This window comes from Amblyraja radiata, chromosome 1 (assembly GCF_010909765.2).
Source record: "Amblyraja radiata isolate CabotCenter1 chromosome 1, sAmbRad1.1.pri, whole genome shotgun sequence".
Taxonomy (NCBI): Eukaryota; Metazoa; Chordata; class Chondrichthyes; order Rajiformes; family Rajidae; genus Amblyraja; species Amblyraja radiata.
In genome coordinates this window covers 82,936,168-82,959,266 of record NC_045956.1, presented here as the reverse complement: position 1 = coordinate 82,959,266, position 23,099 = coordinate 82,936,168, and the positions used below count along the sequence as shown (strand labels likewise).

The following is a 23,099-nucleotide window of genomic DNA, read 5'->3' as shown; positions in this document are numbered from 1 at the left end:
CAAAAATGTTTGTTCTTTTTCCTTGGGAAATTTTTTCATGTTCTATCTAGAATCTCTGCAAGATAAATTTAAACATGCCTTCATCTATATAATTGAAACTCAAATCTTGACCACTTCCTGTTTGTACTGTATATTGATTTTAGAAAAAACGCTACCACTTAAGGCTGTGATTTTTGGCCATCTTACTCAGAGTTTCCCTCCACTGCGCAGGACAAGAGGATTTTTCCCATCGATGAAAAATAAAAGACTTGTGTTAAAGTTGAGATTCTCTCTCCTGTCAATCTCGCCATGGAGGCCAGGCCCCTTCCGGTGGGAGGGGGGAGGGACTATAAAACCCAGAAGTGTGGACATGCCTCAGTCTCTACAAGATGGGGGAGTGAGAGGTCATGACTCTCAATCTGAGCTGTGAATAACACTGAACACATGTCTACTAAACTGTGTGTGGTTTTACTGACCTGTCAGTGCCCTTAATGTGGTTTGAAAATGAAGTTTGAAAATCAAAATGTGGTTGGTTTGAAAATGAGAGAGGTGGTTGGTTTGAAAATGAAAGAGGTGGTTGGTTTGAAAATGAAAGAGGTGGTTGGTTTGAAAATGAAAGAGGTGGTTGGTTTGAAAAATGAAAACGGTGGTTTAACTGTGCCGTGTTGAAGAGTGGCGTGCCGTGTTATATAATTAAAACTCAAATCTTGACCACTTCCTGTTTGCACTGCATATTGATTTTAGAAAAAACGCTACCACTTACTGCTGTGATTTTTGGCCATCTTACTCGGTCCCCCTCTGCTGCGCAGGACGAGGATTTTTCCTATCAATGAAAAATAAAAGACTTGTTAATGTCTAAAAAATGTTGTGATTCTCTCTCCTGTCAATCATACCATGAAGGCCATGCCCCTTCCACTAGGGGGGGGGGGGGGGAGAGGGACTATAAAACCCGGAAGTGTGGACGTGCCTCAGTCTCTGCAAGGTGGGGGAGCGAGAGGTCACGACTCTTAGTCTGAGCTGTGAATAACACTGAACACGTGCCTCAATGACTATCGACCAGTGGCACTAACGTCGGTGGTGATGAAGTGCTTTGAGAGGTTGATCATGGAGCAAATCAACTCCTACCTCGACAAAAACCTGGAACCACTGCAGTTCGCTTACCGCCACAACAGATCAATGGTGGATGCGATCTCGCTGGCCCTCCACTCCGCACTGGACCACTTGGACAACAAAAACTCGTATGTCAGGCTGTTATTCATCGATTACAGCTCGGCATTTAACACAATCATCCCTTCCAAGCTGGTTACCAAACTCGCAGAACTGGGTCTCTGCGCATCCCTCTGCAATTGGATCCTCGACATCCTCATTCACAGACCACAGTCTGTTCGTATTGGTGGAAATGTGTCAGCCTCGATAACAATCAGCACGGGAGCACCTCAAGGCTGCGTGCTCAGCCCCCTGCTGTACTCCCTCTATACTCATGACTGCGTAGCCGGTCACATTGCGAACTCCATCAAGTTCGCTGATGACACCACTGTTGTGGGACATATCACCGATGGGGATGAGTCGGAGTATAGAAGAGAGATCGAGCAACTGTCCATATGGTGCCAGCGCAATAACCTGGCCTTCAACACCAGCAAAACCAAGGAACTGATTGTGGACTTTGGAAGGAGTAGGATGGGGACCCACAGCCCCGTTTATATCAACTGATTTTTTTTTGCCATCTTACTCGGTCCCCCTCCGCTGCACAGGAAAAGAGGATTTTTTCAATCGATGAAAAATAAGACTTATTAATGTTAAAAAGATGTTGAGATTCCTAAAAGTGTGGGCGTGGCTCAGTCTCTGCAAGATGGGGGAGGGAGAGGTCACAACTCTGTCTTGTGGCCTTACACCCTGCTTGAAATGGTAGGAAACTGCACTTGAATTTGGTGGCCTTGCACCCTGCTTGAAATGGTAGGGAACTGCACTTGAGTTTGGTGGCCTTGCACCCTGCTTGAAATGGAATTTCAAGGAATAACCGTGAGTCAACTGCCAGGCCACCAGCCGTGAGTAGTGAGCTGCCAGCGCACCAGGCTTGAGAGACTGAGCTGCCAGCCCAAGAATCCATTCGGCCCACAATGTCCATACTAGCCCTCTGGAAACCAGTCCCTTCAGCCACAACACCCATACTAGCGCTCCAGAAAGCCCCCCCCCCCCAGACACCAATATTGGAATTGGTGGGGAGGTGGAATATTGCGTTGGGGGACCAGCCCTCCCGTGTGAACATGGGACCCAACGGGTTGTACTTGTACCTAGTCTAGTATATCACTAATTCCCTAACAAGTGGAAATTGTTTTCCTCTAATAGATCTAACTAATTCTAATTAAGGTATCTCTTGCACTTTGTGATAGCCATCTCCACTTCAATTGGGATAATTGGTCAGTTGTACAGTACAATCTTAATCCTTTGGCCCAATTCATCCATGTTCTACAAGATTCTCATATACGCTAGTGTCATTTGCACTCACTTGACTTGTATTCCTCTGAGCCTTTACTACCCATGTGCCTGTTCAAATGTATCTTAAATATTGTTATTGTGCTTACCTCAACTATTTCCTCTGGGATCTAATTCCATAAATGTACTTTATGCGGGGAAAACGATCTACCTCTGGTTCCTAGTAAATCTTTCCCCCTTGCCTTAAACCTATACCCTCTAGTTATTGATTGCACAATCCTGGGGGGGGAAAGGCTGTATGCGTTCATCCTATCTGTGCCCTTATTGATTTCATGCTGCTTTATCAGATCACCACTTAGTCACTCTCCTACACTCCAAAGAATTAAGTTCTGCCCAATCTCTCTAGCTCAAGCAACACCCTCGTAAATATATTTTGCATTCTTTCCAAATTAATGGCATTTTTTCTAGTTAGGTGACTAAAACTAAACACTATAGTCCAAGTACAGCCTCATCATCTTCTCTTACAACAGTGACAATAATGCCCCAACTTCTATACTCCATGTCATGACTAGTGAATGTTTGCGTGCCAAAAGCCCCCTCATCACCACATCCTCATGTGTTGCCATTTTGGGAATTTGTGTACTTTTACTTCTTGGTCCATTTGCTCTACAAAATTGCACAGGGCATTTCTGTTCAGTATTTGTTATGTTGGCAAATACTCGTTTGAACCCCTTCAGTGGTACTGTAGAGAATATATTGTCAGGTTATGTCACTGCCAGGTTCAGCATCTCGAATGCTCAGGAATGAAAGGATTACCAAATGTTGTGGACACATCCTGGTCCAGCCTTGGTACTGACCTCCCCACTATCAAGTGATCTATCGGAAGAGCTGTCTCAAGAAGGCAGCCAGTATTATCAAAAACCCACACTACCCTGGCTGTTTCTTGCACTTGTATTGTGGTTAATTTAATATATTTTTGTTTTAATATGATCTTTAGGTATTGTTTACAGGCCTGTTGTGCTGCTGCAAGTAAGAATTTCATTGTGCTGTTGATGGTGCATATGCCAATTAAACACTCTTGAAAGTCTTATTTGGTTTGATTTCCCAAATTCAACACCTTGCACATAACTAAATTAAACTCCATTTGCCATTCCTCTGCTCGTATGTTCAGCTAATTGAAATTCCGCTGTAAGTCTTTCGTCACTGTTTGTGATGCCACCTATTTTATGACATTTGTAACTTAGTAGTCATGTCTTGTACATTTTTATCCAAATCATTGATGATAAACAACAATTTGTCCAGCATTGATTTCTGAGGCACACAGCTAGTTACAGGTCTCCTGTCCGATAAATAACCTTCCCCCGCCACCTTCACACTTTCAAGGTGTGTCCACGCCTTCTTCACTTAGCTAACTCTTCCTGGATCCCATACGATCTAACCTTTCATATTAGCCGACCATATGGAACCTTATCAAAGGCCTTGCTTCAGTCCATAGGGACTATGCATACCAGCCTGCCCTTTGATTTTCATGATTATTTCAAAAAAGTGCAAGTCAATGATTCACAATCAGCTGATCACGTCTCATGCAATAACATGACACATAAATATCCAATAATCAATAAAACAATAAATTAATAATTAGTAATACTAGGTAGCCAGGACACAATGGGTCAGAACTGAAATACATAGTGCAACCAATACAAAGGCCATAGTTTCTGAGGTAGTGGTTAAATCTGCATTGCAGTAGAGTGATATAGAACCAAAATATTTGTTCAAGAAGGAACTGCAGATGCTGGAAAATCAAAGGTAGACAAAATTGCTGGAGAAACTCGGCGGGTGCGGCAGCATCTATGGAGCGAAGGAAATGGGCAACGTTTCGGGCCAAAACCCTTCAGTCTGAAGAAGGGTTTCGGACTGAAGCGTTGCCTATCTCCATAGATGCTGCCTCACCCGCTGAGTTTCTCCAGCAATTTTGTCTACCAAAATATTTGTGATGTGACATTGCCTGATTTGTGTGAATGCATGAATTGTTTAAATTGCAGCACAAAGTGCTTATTCAGTCCCCTGTTTAAGTGGAACTTGCTGTTTCGTTTTGGTTTATTGTCATGTGTACCATGAAAAGCTTTGTTGCATGCTAACCAGCCAGTGGAAAGACAATACATGAATACAATTGAGCCATGCACAGTGTACAGATACATAAGGGAATCACATTTAGTGCAAGGTAAAGCCAATAAAGTCCGATCAAAGATATTCCAAGGGTCCCCGATGAGGTAGATTGTAGTTCGGGTCTGCTCTCTGGTTGTGGTAGGATGGCTCAGTTGCCTGATAACAGCTGGGGAAAAAACTGGCCTGAATCTGGAGGTGTTCTTATGCACCCTTCTATACCTTTTGCTCGATGGGAGAAGAGGGAGTGGTCAGGGTGTGACTTGTCCTTGATTATGCTGCTGGCCTTGCCGAGGCAGCGTGAGGTATAAATGGAATCAATGGAAGGGAGGTTGGTTTGTGTGATGGTCTGGAGCTGTTCCCAAACCAAGCTGTGATGCACCCCGTTAAAAAAATAAATCTCGATTAAAATAAAATATAACTGGTCCAATCTTGATTATTAAATACTTCAAATCAGAATAATGTTCAAACAATCCCTCTATCTTTGACTTTCATTTTACACCTTAAAAATGTGCATGTCTTTCTGTTTTGTATGTGTTGGTGATTGAAGAGTTGTGGGGTGAAAAAGAGGTGGGCTTTTTAATTAATTTATCTAGTGAAATTTGCATGAGATGCCTGTTTTTGGTTCGGTCGCACAAAACATTGCTTGGAGAGAGATGCTTCAGTTTGGATTGGAACAATGTAAAGAGCGAGTTTACTGAACTTGTTAGGTTTAGTTCCAGAGTATCAACTATCTGAATTACTACATGCTAAATTCTGGTAACAAAAATATTGGCTGCAAAATAGAGAAAAGTGTACCTGCAAACTATAAATGTTCGAGTTGCATGCATCATGAACTAATAGATGATAAAACTCAATTTTGTTGAATTTGAATATGTTGGGGGGAAAATGTTTATTTAAATTGCCAGCATGAAAATTAGATCACTTGTATTCTTGCTAATGAATTGGTTGGCTGTAAATTTTAGTCAATTTTAAAGATCGAACACACTATCTTGGCTGACACTGCATTGCTAAAGGAGTTTTTGGATGTGATGTACTAAAGCCTTTCCTGGATGCAAGCCATCCTTCGGCATAATTCAAAGGGCAGGGATGTTCTCTATATGTGCTGGCCAACACTCATTCTGCATCAACAGCAGATAAGCAGACTATGGTCATTTCCTCTTTACTTTTGGACCACTGACTATTTGGCGCACTTCCCACGTTTGTCTTTTATTGAGTAGGTTTGGACAACCTGAGAATGTGAAATAGCCTTTATCTTCTCCCCCTCCTTGAATTCTTAGAATGAGGAGAAAATAAGTTGTAAATGTTACTGATGGGGAGCAATATTAAAATGTGCTTGCGGAGAAATTATTAATGATTTTAAGAATCTTTATACATAAAAAAAAGATTGATTTGGGAAGCAAAATATTGAAGTTCCTTAGACCCTGGTAAAATCATGTGGATCTGGGAAGCCAAAGATCAGAGAAATAACCAAATAAAATTATGTCCAGGGTGATGAGAGCAAAAACCGGTACCTTTTGGGAGTTGCAAAGTTGGCTTATTCTAGGCTGAGGAGGCAAAGAGTTGCCAGATGAGGACAGAGGAGTAAAATGTAAAGTCTTGAGAAAGGTATAAAGTGGGAGGGAAGTTTGAGGGGAAAGTGGGAGATGAAAGGGAAATGGGGGACTGGGATGGGAGCATACTGAGGAGAGGAAAGGAATATGGTGACTAGAGTGGAGGAAATTGGTGGGACAAATGTGTGCACACTGGGATGGGGGCAGTGGAAAGGGTTGGGATGGGTGGTTGTTGGTTGGGTATTACTTGAACTTGGAGGATTCAATTTTCAATTTCTGCCCCCCCCCCCTTTATATTTTCCAGAGTAGGTGACCATTCCTTTGAGTTCTTGCTCTCCATCAGCAAAGGGTGTTGCTGGATTTCCTGCTTTCTTACTATTTTAACTCCACTTCCTATTCTTGTACTGATCTTTCATCCCTTTGCCTCCTTCATTGGCAGAGTGAAGCTACATTGCGAACTGGAGGAACAGCACCTTCTATTCCACTTTGGTAGCTTGCAATCCAGTGGTATGAACAATGGCTGTAAGGTATAGGAGTAAAAGTAGGCCGTTTTAGCCCATCAAGTCTACTCTGCCATTCAATCATGGCTGATCTATTTCTCCCTCCTAACCCCATTCTCCTACCTTATCCCCATAACCTCTGACACTTGAACTAATCAGAAATCTATCTCTGCCTTAAAAATATCCACTAACGTGGCCACTACAACCTTCTGTGACAAAGAATTCCACAGATTCGCCACCCTCTGACTAAATTTCTCTTCATCTTCCATAAAGAATGTCCTTTAATTCTGAGGGTGTCATGGAGTCCTAGACTCTCCCACTAGTGGAAACATCCTCTCCATATCCACTCTATTCAAACCTTTCACTATTCTGTATGTTTCAATGAGGTCGCTCGTTATTCTTCTAAACTCCAGCGAGTACAGGCCCAGTGCTGACAAACCCTCATCATAGGTTAACCTACTAATTCCTGGGATTATTCTTGTAAACCTTCCCTGGACCCTCTCCAGAACCAGCACATCCTCAGATATGGTGCCCAAAATTGCTCTCAATATTCCAAATGAAGCCTTACCAGCGCCTTGGAGCCTCAGCATTACATCCCTGTTTTTGTATACAAGCACTCTTGAAATAAATGCGAGCATTGAGATTGCTTTATGAATGAACATGTTGAAAAATTTGCTGCGACCATACTGAGGCCGCGACTAGTTCCCTGAACGCTGGAACTCCTGTCGACCATGAAGGAGACTCACCAGAGACCACCAGCGATCATGTGGCGATCATGAGGCGAGCGCAGAGTCTCCTGCACTCGCCTAAGAAGTTGCCTAAATGGGACAGGCCCTTAACTTGAGATCCTCTGTGCATGTTGGGATCAGTGTGACATCACTTAGGCTCTAGAAGAGCACCATGTGTTGGGGTGCAATTATGATACTTTATGATTTACTATCTAAATTTTAGCCGTGCTTCAAGGTATTGTCATTGCTTTTTTAATACTTATCTATGAACAGAAATCGAGAATTTGGTTTCTCTGCTGTTGGCTATGTGGTTAAGTCATGCACTGCACGCCATTATAACTTGATCTGACTTCCATATGGTACTGCATATAGTACGTCCATTATACTTTGCAAATACCTGCTGAAAATGGTGTAGTTGCATTGGCTTTGAGTGAGGCCTTTGACTGCTTGTAATTGCAAGGTTTTTTTTCCCCCATGGGGTAGCTTTTTGATTTTAATTTTTAAATTGTTTTAATTTAACTCTAATTCATTTTAAAACTTTAAAAGAAAATCTGTGTTTATGCAGGCTTGAACAATAACTTGAAGACTTTTTTGTGCAAATGTTGAAAAGAACCTATTGGGAATGCATCTGATGTTTATTTTTATAAATGGCCGTCCAAGTGGCTTCATTGACAGTGCAGCAAAATAATAGAGCCAAGTGCCTGATGCAGTTTTCCTTTTACAATCTAGGAAGTTGGTTGGATTGGAACATAAGTACTTGTATTTGTTCATTAAAAATGCACGAGTTTTAGGTTTTATACGGAGGGAAGTTTGGCCACAAGCATCTGTTTTTAATTGCACTAATATTAAAAGCACTTTATGCTAGTGTTGGGATGGGAGCAGAAAAACCTAGCTCTGCTTTCTGAGCAAGCTCTCCCTACTGTTTAATTGTCATTTGTACTACAGGTGCACAACATTTTATCCGAAATTCCAAATAACGAAAAGCTCCGAATAGCGGACATTTTTTCGGTCCTTGAAGAAAGGTCCTTGAAGACGTTCACCGAGGGCGGCCTGCAGAGGTGACAGCGGAACCTCCGGTCGGTCCTCGAAGAAAGGGGAACTAAATCCCCATTCATAAAAGAGATGGTGAGGGTATATTGCGCGGGAGGGTTAATAATTGACAATCTGCTGCTGCCTGCCCGCTGAGTTAAGTTCCCACGGTAGACTCGCGATACACAGTGTATCGTGAGTCTTGCGTGGGAACTTTTTAACTCGGCGGGCAGGCAGCAGCAGATTGTCGCTCCCTTCAGTTTCACCCCACCTACACCCCTCTGCTTCCCGGCCATGTGTGTGACCCCTTCCCTCCCCTCTCCAGCTCCCCGCCCATTGCACTGGCGCGGGGGCTTTGCACTGTCTTCACGTCGGCGATGCCAGCAGATCAGTGCCAGTCACCGGAGACGTCAGGACCAACGGGACACCGACCCCCAGGCCCACTGCAAGCGCGGAGATCCCAGAGACCCACAGCCAGCAGCAGCCCAGCCCCGTTCCAACTCCAGAGGAACACGCTCCCCGTAGGGACAGAAGCTGATGGTGTGCAAGGTACGTCTTGTTCTTGGGGTTGCGGATGAGGGGGCGCAGCTCGGGCTGTGGGCGAACTGCCACTTGTCGCTGTAGCGGCCCATCGGGGAGCGGGTTCCTGTTGGTCCTGACGTCTCCGGCCACCCCCCTGGACAGGATCTGAGAGACGTCAGGACCACCAGAAGCCGCTCCCCGATGGGCCGCTACGGCGACAATTGGCAGTACGCCCACAGCCCGAGCTGCGCCCCCTCATCAGGACACCGACCCCCAGGCCCACTGCAAGCACGGAGATCCCAGATCAGCAACTCCAGCCCAGCCCCGCTCCAACTCCAGAGGAACACGCTCCCCGTAGGGGCAGAAGCTGATGGTGTGCAAGGTACGTCTTGTTCTTGGGGTGGCGCAGCTCGGGCTGTGGGCGAACTGCCACTTGTCGCCGTAGCGGCCCATCGGGGAGCGGATTCCTCTGGAGTTGGAGGGACAGGGAGACACAGCGGCTTTTGAGAATGGTGGGCAATCACTTCCAAAGTTCTGCCCACACAGTCAGTACACCTCTCCTACACTTGTCTCCCGCACTAAGATCATCTCGCAGAGAATGATCCCAGCCTAACCCTTCCTATTCTCTCCTATTCTGCAAGAAAAAACTACATTGAAGACTCAAACTCGCGATCGAGTAACTGCCGGGATCGAGGCGCAAACTCGCGACCTTGCGGATATGAGCCGAGCACTCTACCACTGAGCCAGCCGTTAAAATCTACGCTAAAAATCTTCCATTCCGAAAGCTGAAAATTTCCGTATTACGAAAAGTGTCTGGTCCCAAGGCTTTCGGATAAAAGGTTGTGCACCTGTAGTAATGGAACAATAAAGTTCTTGCTTCAGCTTTACAGGCCCATTAGCACAATAATAGATACATAAATGTGCAATAATCAATGTTCTAATAAATACGTCGGTAACCAGATCATGATAGTGATAGAGCCAGATAGATACTTGCTGGGAAGAAGCTATCCTTCAATCTGGAGATCATAATTTTCAGATCCCTGTACCACTTTAAAAAAAAATATTTTTTTTAATTTAAAAATAATAACACTTCGTTTTTCGAGCTTTAAAAAAGGTAGAAATAAAAGAAGTAAGGAAAGTGAGCAAGAGTCATGAAGGTGCAGGAAAGTGTTGGGAAAAGAAAGCCCCTTAAGGAAGAAGTTAGAGAAGGAAGTAAAGAAAGGAAATAGACCCTAGAAAGAAAAGAGAAAAAAAAGAGAAACAATCGCTCTATTATAACACAAAACTCCGCAAAAAAGGATATACCAACCGTGTTTTTTTTACCCCCCGTTACCAGATCCTGGTACCATTTATTAATGCTAGTAGCGAGCTGAGAGCAAGGTATGAGGATCTGATTTAATTTTGATTTGCTTTTTATTTAAAGGCAGTACTCCTGTCGAGCGCTTTGAGGAGTTCGGTACCCAAAATGGACTGGGCAATGTGCACCATACTACAGCCACCTTTGTTCCTGAGTGTTTGTTACCAAAACAACTTGTGATGCAATCGTGATCACTAAATGGCACTGAAGCATCTAAAAGCAAGTAACAGAACCTTTGAGTGGGATCCACATACTCAGCTGATTTTGAGCATAAAACAATGTGCTGGAGGAAGTTGGCACTTGATGATTCAGGTTGGAATGCTTTGTGAAATGGAAGCAAAAGGGTACAGGTGTGAAATTACTCTGGAAGAAGATGGTGAGACGCATGTTGAGCCGGAGGAAGAGATGATGGCTGATGCCTGGATGGGCTGTCGGGGTCCCTGAATGGAGATGAGGGAGGTGTAGAGACATGATATTTTAGATGCTGTGGCTGGTGGGATGAAAGGTGACTATCATGGAAACTCTTGTATTCCGCTGTGGAAGGGGTGGAGGAGGGAAGAGAGGACTGCAGGAAAAAAGAGACACGGATGAGGGCTCCATTCCACAACTGTGTGGGTGAGGGTATAGGAAAACCCATTTACTGATGAAAGTGGTCATCAGTAGGGTATCTGAGTGGAAGGCTGTTTTGAAGTTGATGTGGCCCAGATGCAGAAACTGCATGAAAGGGATGGCATTCTTGCAAAGACAGAATGGGAGACAGGATGGGAGGATGTGTCATCAAGGTAACTGTTGAAGCTGGTGGGTTGTCAATTCTTGAAAATCGATCATTTGTCTGTGAAATGGAGACAGATCCAAGGATAGAGACCGAGGGTCAGAGATTGTCCAAGTGAATTTGAAGGCAAGTTGGTTGGGAGACATTGAATCAACGTCATGAGATGCCTGGATTTATTGCCACAGTAGGAAGGTGTTTGCTTGCACAAATGCAATTTCTCCAACACTGCTGAATTTGTTGGCCCTCCTTTCATCTGCCAACATTTTGGAAGGCTTGCATGTTTTTTAAACATTTTATATTGCACCTTGCTGTCTGGCTTTTGCCAAATGGTTCTCCCCTCATTAATTGCCCCACTTCATTTTCCATAACTGAATAGTGCGCCGTAGTCTTGCCATTTGAGCATGTACAACAGCAATCTCGAAGCTGAGGTTGCATTTTTCAAAGGTTTTCGATGTGAACACTGCGCATTTTTATCCCAATATAATCTCCATCTTGACTCTACAGCATTCTCCTTCAGTGCAGCAGCAAAAAACTTTGTTTAATATTACTAGGCCACTTCTGCTTTCTGTCCTTCTGAAAATGTTAGGTAAGTAAGTTTATTGGCCAAGTATTCACATACAAGGAATTTGCCTTGGTGCTCCGCCCACAAGTAATAACATGACATATAGTGACAGTTACGAATGACTCGAACACTAAACATTAATAATAATAAAACATTAATGATAAAACACCATTGATCAAGCATGTGAACCAACAAAATACCAGATCAAAGGGAGGCTACAGATTTTTGGCTGTTGAGTAGATAAGTTCACCGACTTGTCTGACCTTAAGCCAATTTTTTTAAATATAGGTGGTGTATCACTCCATTCCGCAATAATCAATCAATTAATTTCTGATTTTTAATGTTTTAATTGCCATATCTAATCCTGATTCCTAAGCTTTTGTTTGTTGAAATCTTACTTTTAATACCACCCCTCTACTCTGGTTTCCTTTTTCAGTTTTGCGACCCTTACTGTTGGCTTTGCTTTCTGCATATCTGTCCATTCTCCCCTAGCTCCATATATCCCCTGCATTTAGTTTATACATTCCTGCCCCATGGGAGTTGCTGTCCAGTGAAGATATTAGCTCAGGTTATGCTCAGATGAAGACTTTCTCCTTGAAAGTCAGCACAAATACTAGGATGTGTAAGAAGGAACTGCAGATGCTGCTTTAAACCAAAGATAGACACAAAGCTGGAGCAACTCAGCGGGTCAGGCAGCATCTCTGGAGAGAAGGAATGGGTGATATTTTGGGTTGAGACCCTCTTTCAGACTGGTTAGGGATCTGGGAAATGAGAGATATAGACGATGTGGAGAGATAAAGAACAATGAATGAAAGATATGCAAAAAAGTAACGATGATAAAGGAAACAGGCCATTGTAAGCTGTTTGTAAGCTGAAAACGAGAAGCTAGTGTGACCTGGGTGGGGGAGGGATAGAGAGGGAATGCGGGGGCAACCTGAAGTGCGATAAATCAAATTTATACCACTGGGCTGTAAGCTGCTCAAGTGAAATATGAGATGCTGTTCCTCCAACTTGCATGGCATATCTTTACTTCATTGTTCTTTATCTCTGGCAAAAACTGCTGGATTGCTTGTATTTATTTGAATGGTTGACCTCTACTTGGTTGCACAGTTTCTAATCTGGGACTTTTGTGTATCTCAAAGAATGTTGACAGCTTTTTTTAATCGTTGTATGTATTGAAAGGATGAAGCTAATAGCCTGATATTGCGAATAAGCAATTGTATGTTGCAAATTTCTTGCCAGTTTTAGCATCCTCCAACCTAACTTCGATTGCGCACCTTTCCTGGTACTCTTAAAAATGCTTCCTATTCCTCCGAGCTCTAATCTTAGCAACATTTTTTCACTCCACATTATTAAGTATAAAGAAATGATTGGACAATTCTAAACTTGCAGCAGGATGTCAGTCTGGTAATGTTTCATCTTTCTTCACTTGTGAAGGATTACAACTACATCTGTAATATGTTTAAAATAAATTGAAGGCCATTTGAGCAAAAGCTCTGAATGAAAATCATCAGGATGCAGGATCAGGGTAACCAATAGAAACAGGAACCTAAGGTCAATTTTGAGTGTTATAGCAAAGGATCTGAAAACTTATGTAAATGTGATATTTCAGTTATTTATTTTGAATTACTTTGCAAAAATTTCTAAACATTTCTAAAATAAGGCAGTAACAACAAAATGTGGAAAAAGTGAAGGGGTTTGAATACTTTCTGAATGCACTGTAATCTCTTCAAACTGCCCGACCTTTACTCAGAAGTCAATGGCCTTTTTATTTTATTTTTTTATTTTTGTTAGAAGTACAATAATGTGGTACCACAGTACCTAATACTTATTGACATATTACGTTTCATATACAACTTCTTATTTTAATTTAATAATAAAACGGGAGTAAGGAAGAAAAGAGTAGAAAAAGAGAGATTATCATAGAGATTGGTGCGTGAGATAGTAAGGTAGCCCGAAAGAAGAGAGAAGTACACGAAAAGGTACAGAAGAATGGAGAAGAGAGAGATAAGAGAAGAAATAGAGAGAGAAAGAGAAATAAACAAAGTAGAGAAAAAAAAGGAGATTGAGGGAGATGTACCTATTTACTGTTCTTGGCCACCCGTCACCTGATTCTTAAACATTTGATTTCTACAGTTGTGTTGCACCATATCAATGGCCTTTAATTACCAAATGTACCAGGAACAAAACAATGAAATTATTCTTTGCTCCAGCTTTACAGGTCTATTACAATAACACAATAAATAAATATGCAATCAGTAATACAATAAATTAATAATCAGCAATACTCAGTAACCAGACCATAATAGTGCAGAACCAAAGTAGCTAGTGTAACCAAAACCAAGTTACTCATAGATTATTGCTGTGATAGGGTTGTGGTTGGTGTTGTGCAATGTGTACAAGAGCCTGATGGTTATTGGGAAGGAGCTGATATGATAGAACTTTATTTCTCCCAGGAGAGGATTATTTATCTGGGGTTCCTGACCCCAGAGGTCACGATTCTTTGGCTCCAGTACCTTCCCGCTTGTAGCAGCAAGATGAGTGTGACCATGGTGGTGTTGGTCTTTTTGAGGAAGCGACTCCTGTAGATACCCTTGATGTGGGGAAGTCAATACCCGTGATGGACTGCAATATCTATCATCATCAGCAGCCGCCTCTGTTTCTGGGTGTTTGAGTTATTTATTTACTCTATTAACATTTTCTGGTTCTGTCCTCTGTGTATTTTACGGACATTTTCAACCTCTCACTTCTGTGGTCTGAGGTCCCCACCTGTTTTAAAAGGGCATCAATTATACCGGTGCCCAAGAAGAGCAAGGTGACGTGCCTCAATGACTATCGACCAGTGGCACTAACGCCGGTGGTGATGAACTGCTTTGAGAGGCTGATCATGGAGCAAATCAACTCCTACCTCGACAAAAACCTGGACCCACTGCAGTTCGCTTACCGCCACAACAGATCAACGGTGGATGCGATCTCGCTGGCCCTCCACTCCGAACTGGACCACTTGGACAACAAAAACTCATATGTCAGGCTGTTATTCATCGATTACAGCTCGGCATTCAACACAATCATCCCCTCCAAACTGGTTACCAAACTCGCAGAACTGGGTCTCTGCGCATCCCTCTGCAATTGGGTCCTCGACTTCCTCATCCACAGACAACAGTCTGTTCGTATTGGTGGAAATGTGTCAGCCTCGATAACAATCAGCACGGGAGCACCTCAAGGCTGCGTGCTCAGCCCCCTGCTGTACTCGCTCTATACCCATGACTGCGTAGCCAACCACAGTGCGAACTCCATCATCAAGTTCGCAGACGACATCACTATTGTGGGGCGTATCACTGATGGGGATGAGTCAGAATATAGAAGGGAGATCGAGCAACTGTCCATATGGTGCCAGCGCAATAACCTGGCCCTCAACACCAGCAAAACCAAGGAACTGATTGTGGACTTTGGAAGGAGTAGGAGGGGGACCCACAGCCCCATTTATATCAACGGGTCGATTGTTGAAAGGGTCAAGAGCTTCAAATTCCTGGGCGTGCACATCTCTGAAGATCTTTCCTGGTCCGAGAACACTAACGCAATTATCAAAAAAAGCTCATCAGCGCCTCTACTTCCTGAGAAGATTACGGAGAGCCGGTTTCCCAAGGAAGACTCTCTCTAACTTCTACATGCTGACCGGTTGCATCGTGGCTTGGTTCGGCAATTTGAGCGCCCTGGAGAGGAAAAGACTACAAAAAGTAGTAAACACTGCCCAGTCCATCATCGGCTCTGACCTTCCTTCCATCGAGGGGATTTATCGCAGTCACTGCCTCAAAAAGGCTGGCAGTATCATCAAAGACCCATACCATCCTGGCCACACACTCATCGCCCTGCTACCTTCAGGTAGAAGGTACAGGAGCCTGAAGACTGCAACAACCAGGTTCAGGAATAGCTACTTCCCCACAGCCATCAGGCTATTAAACCTGGCTCAGACAAAACTCTGATTATTAATAACCACTTTCTGCTATTTGCACTTTATCGGTTTATTTATTCATGTGTGTATATATTTATATCATGGTATATGGACACACTTATCTGTTTTGTAGTAAATGCCTACTATTTTCTGTGTGCTTAAGCAAAGCAAGAATTTCATTGTCCTATACAGGGACACACGACAATAAACTCACTTGAACTTGAACTATTCTGACCTGTCAATGCTAAGCTCAACTTTTTAACGATTTCTGTAATACTCCCTTGGAAAAAGTCGCAAGCAATATTGTTAGAACAAGCTTGGCTTCTATCTCAGCAATGATCCACTGTGGACTCGCTCATGACACTCAGCCGCAGGTCTTTACCATTTCCTTTGGCTCCATAGATCAGCTGTTTAGTTGAACTGATTGAATCATTGCTATTAGCGTGGGTAGTGTGCTCAGTAACTTGTATTTTCATAGGACTGGATGTGGGAAGAGCTCACAAAAAACAGATTGTGAAGGAACTGCAAGGTGATAGTGGGGCTTATGACTATTTAATTGTGTTTCAAGGAGTATCTTAAAGGGGAAGTGAGGATGCAAGGATTGAAGAGTATTAAGAATTATTCTTGATACTTAAGTATTAAGAGTATTCAGGCAAGGAGTTTTGGTAACTGAAGGCATGAATGCCACCAGTGGGGTAATTTTAATTATGTGAGGATGCCTGAAAGATCCTAATGGAAGAATATGGAAATTAGGTTTATTTTAGAAATTAAAAACAGCATGGAAACAGGGTCTTCGGCCCACCCAGTCCGCACCGAACAACGATCCCTGCACATTAACACTCACGCTCACTCACGCTCACTCACGCTCACTCACGCTCACACACGCTCACTCACGCTCACACACGCGCTCACACACACGCTCACACACACGCTCACACACACGCTCACACACACGCGCACACACACGCGCACACACACGCACACACTCGCACACACTCACACACACTCCAAACCTGTTTGCAGTGTGGGAGGAAACCGACGATCTCCGATAAAACCCACAGTGGGAACGTACAAACTCCGTACAGACAGCACCCATAGTCGGGATCGAAACCGGGTGTCTGGCGTTGTAAGGCAGCAACTCTATCACTGCGCCACCATGCCGCCCAATTTTGAGAATCACAACAAAATGGGTTAATTTAGAATTCTTTATCGAAAAGTCTTTGAATGACGGTGAACTTAAACTGATTTGGGATACGACAGCAGCATTTTGATGCCCTCCACTTGAGTGTAAAATGAGCAGGATCAGCCAGGTGATTGATTGGAGTTATAATTTAGATTTAGTAGAGGGCAAGTAGGAGGTTGGCAACAGATGAAATTGATCTAGTGTTTATAGCTACTCTGTCCTTCCTGAGCACTTAACTCTTGTACTCCACTGTTGTTTTTTACACTATATGCATTATAACCATTAAGATAATCTAGCATTTTATTTTAGAAGTATTCAAAATTATTTTGTTGATGGCAGCATCACCTGAGTTTACTGCGCTTTAATTTGGTGTTGAGGCACTGATTCCTTTGCATCGTACATCCAGAGGAACATGGTTGAGAAATCCCACATGTGCATTTGGGCAATTTATGTTGATGTCAACATGAATATTTGTACCTTCCCATTTCCTAGATGGTGCCCCAATAGGGTTAGGTGATCCATAATTAATTAAGTGATTAATCCAAAAATTCTGCTTTTGTTGATCCCTTGGTGGGAATTTTATTCTGACAAGGGCATCAAGTCATAATGAAATGGCATAGAAATGGGACATTCAGCCAACCAGTCATTCCATGCCAGGTACCCCACTAATCCCACCAATCAGGTACCCCACTAATCTCACTTTCCAGCATATAGTCCATAGCCAAATATACTTTGACAGTGCATTCCCAATTGCTCTTTATGACAAAAGAAAGTTCTTCCTCTGACCTTTTATTCTGTACTTTAAAGCTAGTTTTGGATAGCTCATTTTGGAGGATGTTTCTTAATATCTGTGATCCACAATCATTTTCTATCAGATTCCTATTTTACCAACTGATTTATATCATTGTATGGCCATCCTCAACACAATCACTCTTAGAAAATAGAACTGTAACAGATGGCTGTGCTGATCATGAAACAAACTTAAACGGGCTCCTTCTGTCTGCACATGATCCACATCCCTCCATTCCCTGCCCGCAGGTTCATGTGTTTGTCTAAATGTTGCTAAATGGCACTATCCATCTGCTTCAAGTAACCTAGTGAAGTTCGAGGCACCTGTAATCTATATTACTAAATCTCTGTTCTTGACTGCTTTTGGCCTTCTGTGCTGCGATTTCCGAGAGAACGCCGCCACCTACGGCTGTCATTTTTGGCCACCTTGCTCAGAGCCCCCCTCCGCCGTATGTGTGCTGTGGGTTTTTTCCGTTGATGAAAAATGACAGAAATATTAATGTTTTTACAAAATTCCCCATTCTCTCTGCTGCCCCTGCTGGAGGGGGGAGGGACTATAAAACCAGGAAGTGGTGTGCCTCAATCAGTCTCTCATCAAGATAGAGCTCTGTCAATTAGTCTCTGTCACTCTGAGCTCTGAATGACACTGAACAAATTTCTTCACACCTGTGAGTAAGTACCCTTAATGTGGTTTGAAAATGAAAATATGGTTTGAAATAAAAAAGCACTGCCTGCAAATGGTTGTTTGGGGAGTTTGGGTTGAAATAAAAAGGCACTCTCTCTCCCCACACTCTCTGTATCCCTCTCTCTTTCTCTCTCTCCCCCCCCCCCCCCCCCCGGTCTCTCTCCCTTTCTCTCTCTCCCTTTCTCTCTCTCACCTTCTCTCTCTCTCCCTTTCTCTCTCTCACCTTCTCTCTCTCTCCTTTTCTCTCTCTCACCTTCTCTCTCTCTCTCCCTTTCTCTCTCTCTCTCCCTTTCTCTCTCTCTCTCCCTTTCTCTCTCTCTCTCCCTTTCTCTCTCTCTCTCTCCCTTTCTCTCTCTCTCTCTCCCTTTCTCTCTCTCTCTCTCTCTCTCTCTCTCTCTCTCTCCTTTCCTCTCTCTCTCTCTCCTTCTCTCTCTCTCCTCTCCCTCTCCTCTCTCAGTCTCTCCCTTCTCTCTCTCTCTCCTTCCCCTCTCTTCTCCCTCCTCCCCTCTTCTTCTTCTCCTTCCTCTCTCCCTCTCTCCCTCTCTCCCTCCTCTCCTCTCTCTCTCCTCTCTCTCCCTTTCCTTCCTCTCTCTCCTCTCTCTCCCTCCTCTCCTTTCTCTCTCTCTCTCCTCCCTTTCTCTCTCTCTCTCTCCCTTGTCTCTCTCTCTCTGCTCTCTCGTCTCTCGCCTTTCTCTCTCCCTCTCCCTTTCCTCTCTCTCCCTCTCTCTCTCATCCTTCTCCTCTCTCTCCCTCTCCCTCTCGCCCTTCTCTCTCTCCCTCTCCCTCGCTAAGCCCCTTTTCCTCTCTCTCCCTCTCCTCTCCTTTCTCTCGCTCGCCTCTCCCTCTTCCCTTCTCTCTCTCTCTCCCTTTCTTCTCTCTCTCGTCCCTTCTCTCTCTCCCTCCCCTTCTCTCTCTCTCCCTCGCCTCCCCCTCTCTACTCTTCCTCTCCTCCCGCCCCCTCTTCGTCTCTCTCTTCCCCCCTCTCCCCCCCCTCTCTCTCTCCCCTCTCCCCCTCTCTCCCCCCCCCCCCCTCTTCTCTCCCTCCCCCCCTCTCTTCTCTCCCTCCCCCTCTCTTCTCTCCCTCCCCCTCTCTTCTCTCCCTCCCCCCTTCTCTCTCTCCGCTCACCTCCCTCCCCGCCATCCTTGCTCTCCCGCCCCCTCTCCTCCTCTCCCCCCCCTCTCCTCTCCTCTCTCCCTCCCGATCTCCTCTCTCCCCCCCTCTCCTCTCTCCCCCCCTCTCCTCTATTCTACTCCCCCCCCTTCATCCTCTCGCTCCCCCCCTTCTCCTCTCTCCTTCCCCCCCCTCTCTCTCTCCCCCCCCTCTCCCTCTTCTCCCCCCCCTCTCTCTCTCCCCCCCCTCTCCTCTCTCTCCCCCTCGACCCCTCTCTCCTCCCCCCCTCTCTCTCTCTCTCCGCTCGCCCCCCTCCTCCTCTCCTCCTCCACTCCCCCCTCTCTCTCTCTCTCTCTCCTCCCTCCCCTCCTCTCTCATCTCCTCTCCCCCCCTCCCCTCCTCTCTCTCCTCCCCCCCTCTCCTCTTCTGCTCGGTTCCTCCCCTCTCTCTCCATCTCGCTCCTCCTCCCCCCCTCTCCTCTCTCTCTCCTCCCCCCCCTCTCCTCTCTCTCTCCTCCCCCCCTCTTTCCCTCTCTCCTCCTCCTCCCCCCTCTCCTCTCTCTTCCTCCCCCCTCTCCTTCTCTCTCTCTCCTCACCCCCCTCTCCTCCTCCTCTCTCTCTCCTCCCCAAGCCCCCTCTCCTCTCTCTCCTCCTCCCCCCTCTCCTCTCTCTCGCTCCTCCCCCCCTCTCCTCTCTCTCTTCCTCCCCTCGCTCCATCCTCTCTCTCACTCCTCTCTCCCCTTCTCCCTCTCTCTCCTCGCCCCCCTCTCCTCTCTCTCTCCTCCCCCCCTCCGTCTACTCTCTCCCGCTCTCCTCCCCCCTCTCCTGCTCTCTCCTCCTCCCCCCCTCTCCTCCTCTCGTCCGCCCCCCCACCGTCTCTCTACTCTCTCTCCTCCACCCATCCTCTCTCTCTCCTCCCCCCCCCTCGCCTCCTCTCTCCTCCCCCCTCTCGCTCCTCCCCCCTCCTCTCTCTCAGCTCCTCCCCCCATCCTCTCTCTCTCCCCCCCCATCTCCTCTCGCTCGCCTCACACCCTCATCCTCTCTCCCCCCGCTCTCCTTCTCTCTCCTCCGTCCCCCCTCCCCTCTCTCCCCGCCCCCCCGCCTCTCTCTCTCTCTCCTCCCCCCCCCACCCCCCTCTCCTCTCTCTCTCCTCTCCTCTTCCCCCCCCCCCCCCCCCCCCCTCCATCCAGCAATGTACACTTCCACCATGTCAACTAGGTTCTCACAGTTTGAACCTGTCTATGCCTGTCATAATTTTATAAACTTCTATCAGGTTGCTCCTCAGCTTCTGATACTCCAGGTAAAACAATCCAAATTTGTTTAACTTCTCCCTTATAGGTAATACTTGAATCCAGGCAATGTCATATTGAAGCTCTCCTGCACCCTCTCCAAAAGTACTTCATGCTTCCTGTTTAGCGGTGACCAGAATGTGCACCAAGTTGTAGTGTGAATTTGCAACTGTGATCTTTCACTAAACTGCCACATTGTTCATACGTGATCTTTTATCTATTTTAGGAAATTGGAGAAACAAGAACAACTTGCAATTAAGCAAATTTCCTTTTCTGAGATACATTATCGTAGTGAAATCATTAATGATAGGAATTTTCTTTCCTTCAAGTCGCTTGTATAATATTTTAAGGTGCAATAGTTATTTAGTGCACAACCACATCTTTTGGCCCAGCCTGTCCATACCAACCAGGTTTTACAACTGTGGTAGTCCCATTTTCATGAGTTTGGCTTATTCCTCTAAATCTTTCCTATCCATGTATCTGCCTAAATGTCTTTTTAACATCATTGTACTCTCCTAGTTTTCTCTGGCAGCTTGTTTCATTTATGCACCACCCTCTAGTAAAGAAACTGCCCTTTGGGTCTCCTTTATTTTTTTTCCCTTCTCACTGTAAATCTTCACCACTGTAAACCTTCACCATTTTATTCTGGACGCCTCTGCCCTATAAAAAAGAAACTTGCTATGCCTCTCGTGATTTTGTACAGGGTTAGCTCTTGGCCTCTGTTCTCCAAGGAGAAAAAGTCCCAGCTAATCCAGCCTCTTTATAACTTAACCCCCTGAGTCTGTATCCATTCCAGTTTTATGACATTCTTCCTATAGCAGGGTGACCAGAAGTGCACACAATACTCTTAATGTACTCATTAATATCTTGTACAGCTGTACAAAAAGTCCTAACTCTTGTACTTGGTACCCTTGCCATGAAGGCAAGTATTGCCAAACGCTACCTTCACCATGCTGTTGACCTGTCGCCTTTTTTCAGCTAACTGTGTATCCATATCCCTAGGTTTACTGGCTCTACAGTACTCTCCAGGGCCCTACCATTTGCTGTCCAAGTCCGGCCCCAGTTCGATTGACTCAACTGCATCACCCCTCACCTCAGAGATGAATCCCATCTGGTTTATCCAGATCATTTGTGCCCATTTAACCCTATAAATAATTGAAATGTTATATAATTTACAATAAAATTACCTACAAGAATCCCACTGCATTAAAAAGGTTTATTATATTTTGGGGTGACATTTTAATTTGCTGAATGTAAATGGAACATTCTAGAATTTTAATGTTATGGTTTACAGCTGATTCTTAAGTTTAAAAAAAAAAAAATATTTTTACTTAATCTAAAAATGATTACAAAAATAAATTCTAAGTTGCTGTATTTTCTGTTACAGATGAGGATCTATAAAGGCATTTTCTCTGTGCTTGTGCTAGTTAATGCTCACCAGTGGACGGATTAACCTACCCGTTGCTAAACAGATGCAATTTCCGACTGAGCATTAGTTCATGGAGCTCAGACGGCAGGATCTTTAACCACCTTTCCTGCTGTCATTTTCTGCTATGCCAGAGATGGTGCACTAAATCAGTTTCTGAAGAAGGCTTGAGTTGTAATTTGTTTGGAATTGGAGTGCTGAATGAAGACTCGATGAAGAATTGAGCGATCGCTTTGCTTTTTTTCTTGAATATTGATGTGTGAACAGCTTGAAATTATGCTGACACAGAGGCAGAGAGACTGAAGTGGCTCCCCAGTCTCCTGGTTACCTTGAACTGCTCTGCCTTACTTCAAGATTGTTCTTTCTCTCTAAATTTGGAAAAATAGAACGCCTGAGATTTTCTTCTCTGAATTGAGAGTTTGCAATCATGCTCATCATGGTAACAATACTTTTATTGATGCTTTGTAGTAGCACTGGAAGTGATGATCAGCCATGGGGCTACACAGCTGAAAATAAAGCATTGGAGTTTGGGGCTGTACCTGCTAGCAACTATGTGACTCAGGTATATTACGATCCAGGACTTGAAGGAATCCTGTTCCAGCTGGCACGTACATTTCTGCATGTCGTACAACCAAATCCTTTTCCTCAAGGCAAGTATGATTATCCAATTATCACATTGTGCAGAAATCTATATCGTCTAAGTTGTTTGAACATTCTATAATTACTGCTTTCATCAATACAGTGATTGTTTCATTCCTTCAGGTTGGGCTTTGTTTTAGAAAAAAACTTCTGAATTGATTTGTCTATATCTGGCTCTCTAGTTATTTGTGTATATTCAAAACATTTATTTTTGCAGACTTGTTACATATTTTTAATGCAGGTGTGGTATTTTCACTACAAATTGTTATTTGCCTGGATATTCTCGTACTGGAAAGGCACCCGTTGTTTCTGTTCTTCTTTCAGAACTTTGGAAGTAAGCAGTTTTAACAAAAATAGCTGCAATACCCAAGTTATACATTAATTATATCGCAAATCTGATTCTGTTTTCTTCATGTACTTCATGTTTA

At 44.4% G+C, this 23,099-nt stretch overlaps 1 protein-coding gene across 7 annotated transcripts in view; it reads left to right on the top strand.

Annotated features, from left to right (window-relative positions):
- Positions 1-21,993: 21,993 nt before the first annotated feature.
- prom1 (prominin 1) overlaps positions 21,994-23,099 on the top strand; it is a 124,700-nt gene continuing 123,594 nt past the window's right edge. For all 7 annotated transcript variants that reach the window (XM_033025833.1, XM_033025806.1, XM_033025789.1 and 4 more), the window contains exon 1: positions 21,994-22,682. In XM_033025833.1, the coding sequence (XP_032881724.1) occupies positions 22,460-22,682 (223 nt within the window). In that variant the 5' untranslated portion in view covers positions 21,994-22,459. The remainder of the gene's footprint in view (positions 22,683-23,099) is intronic.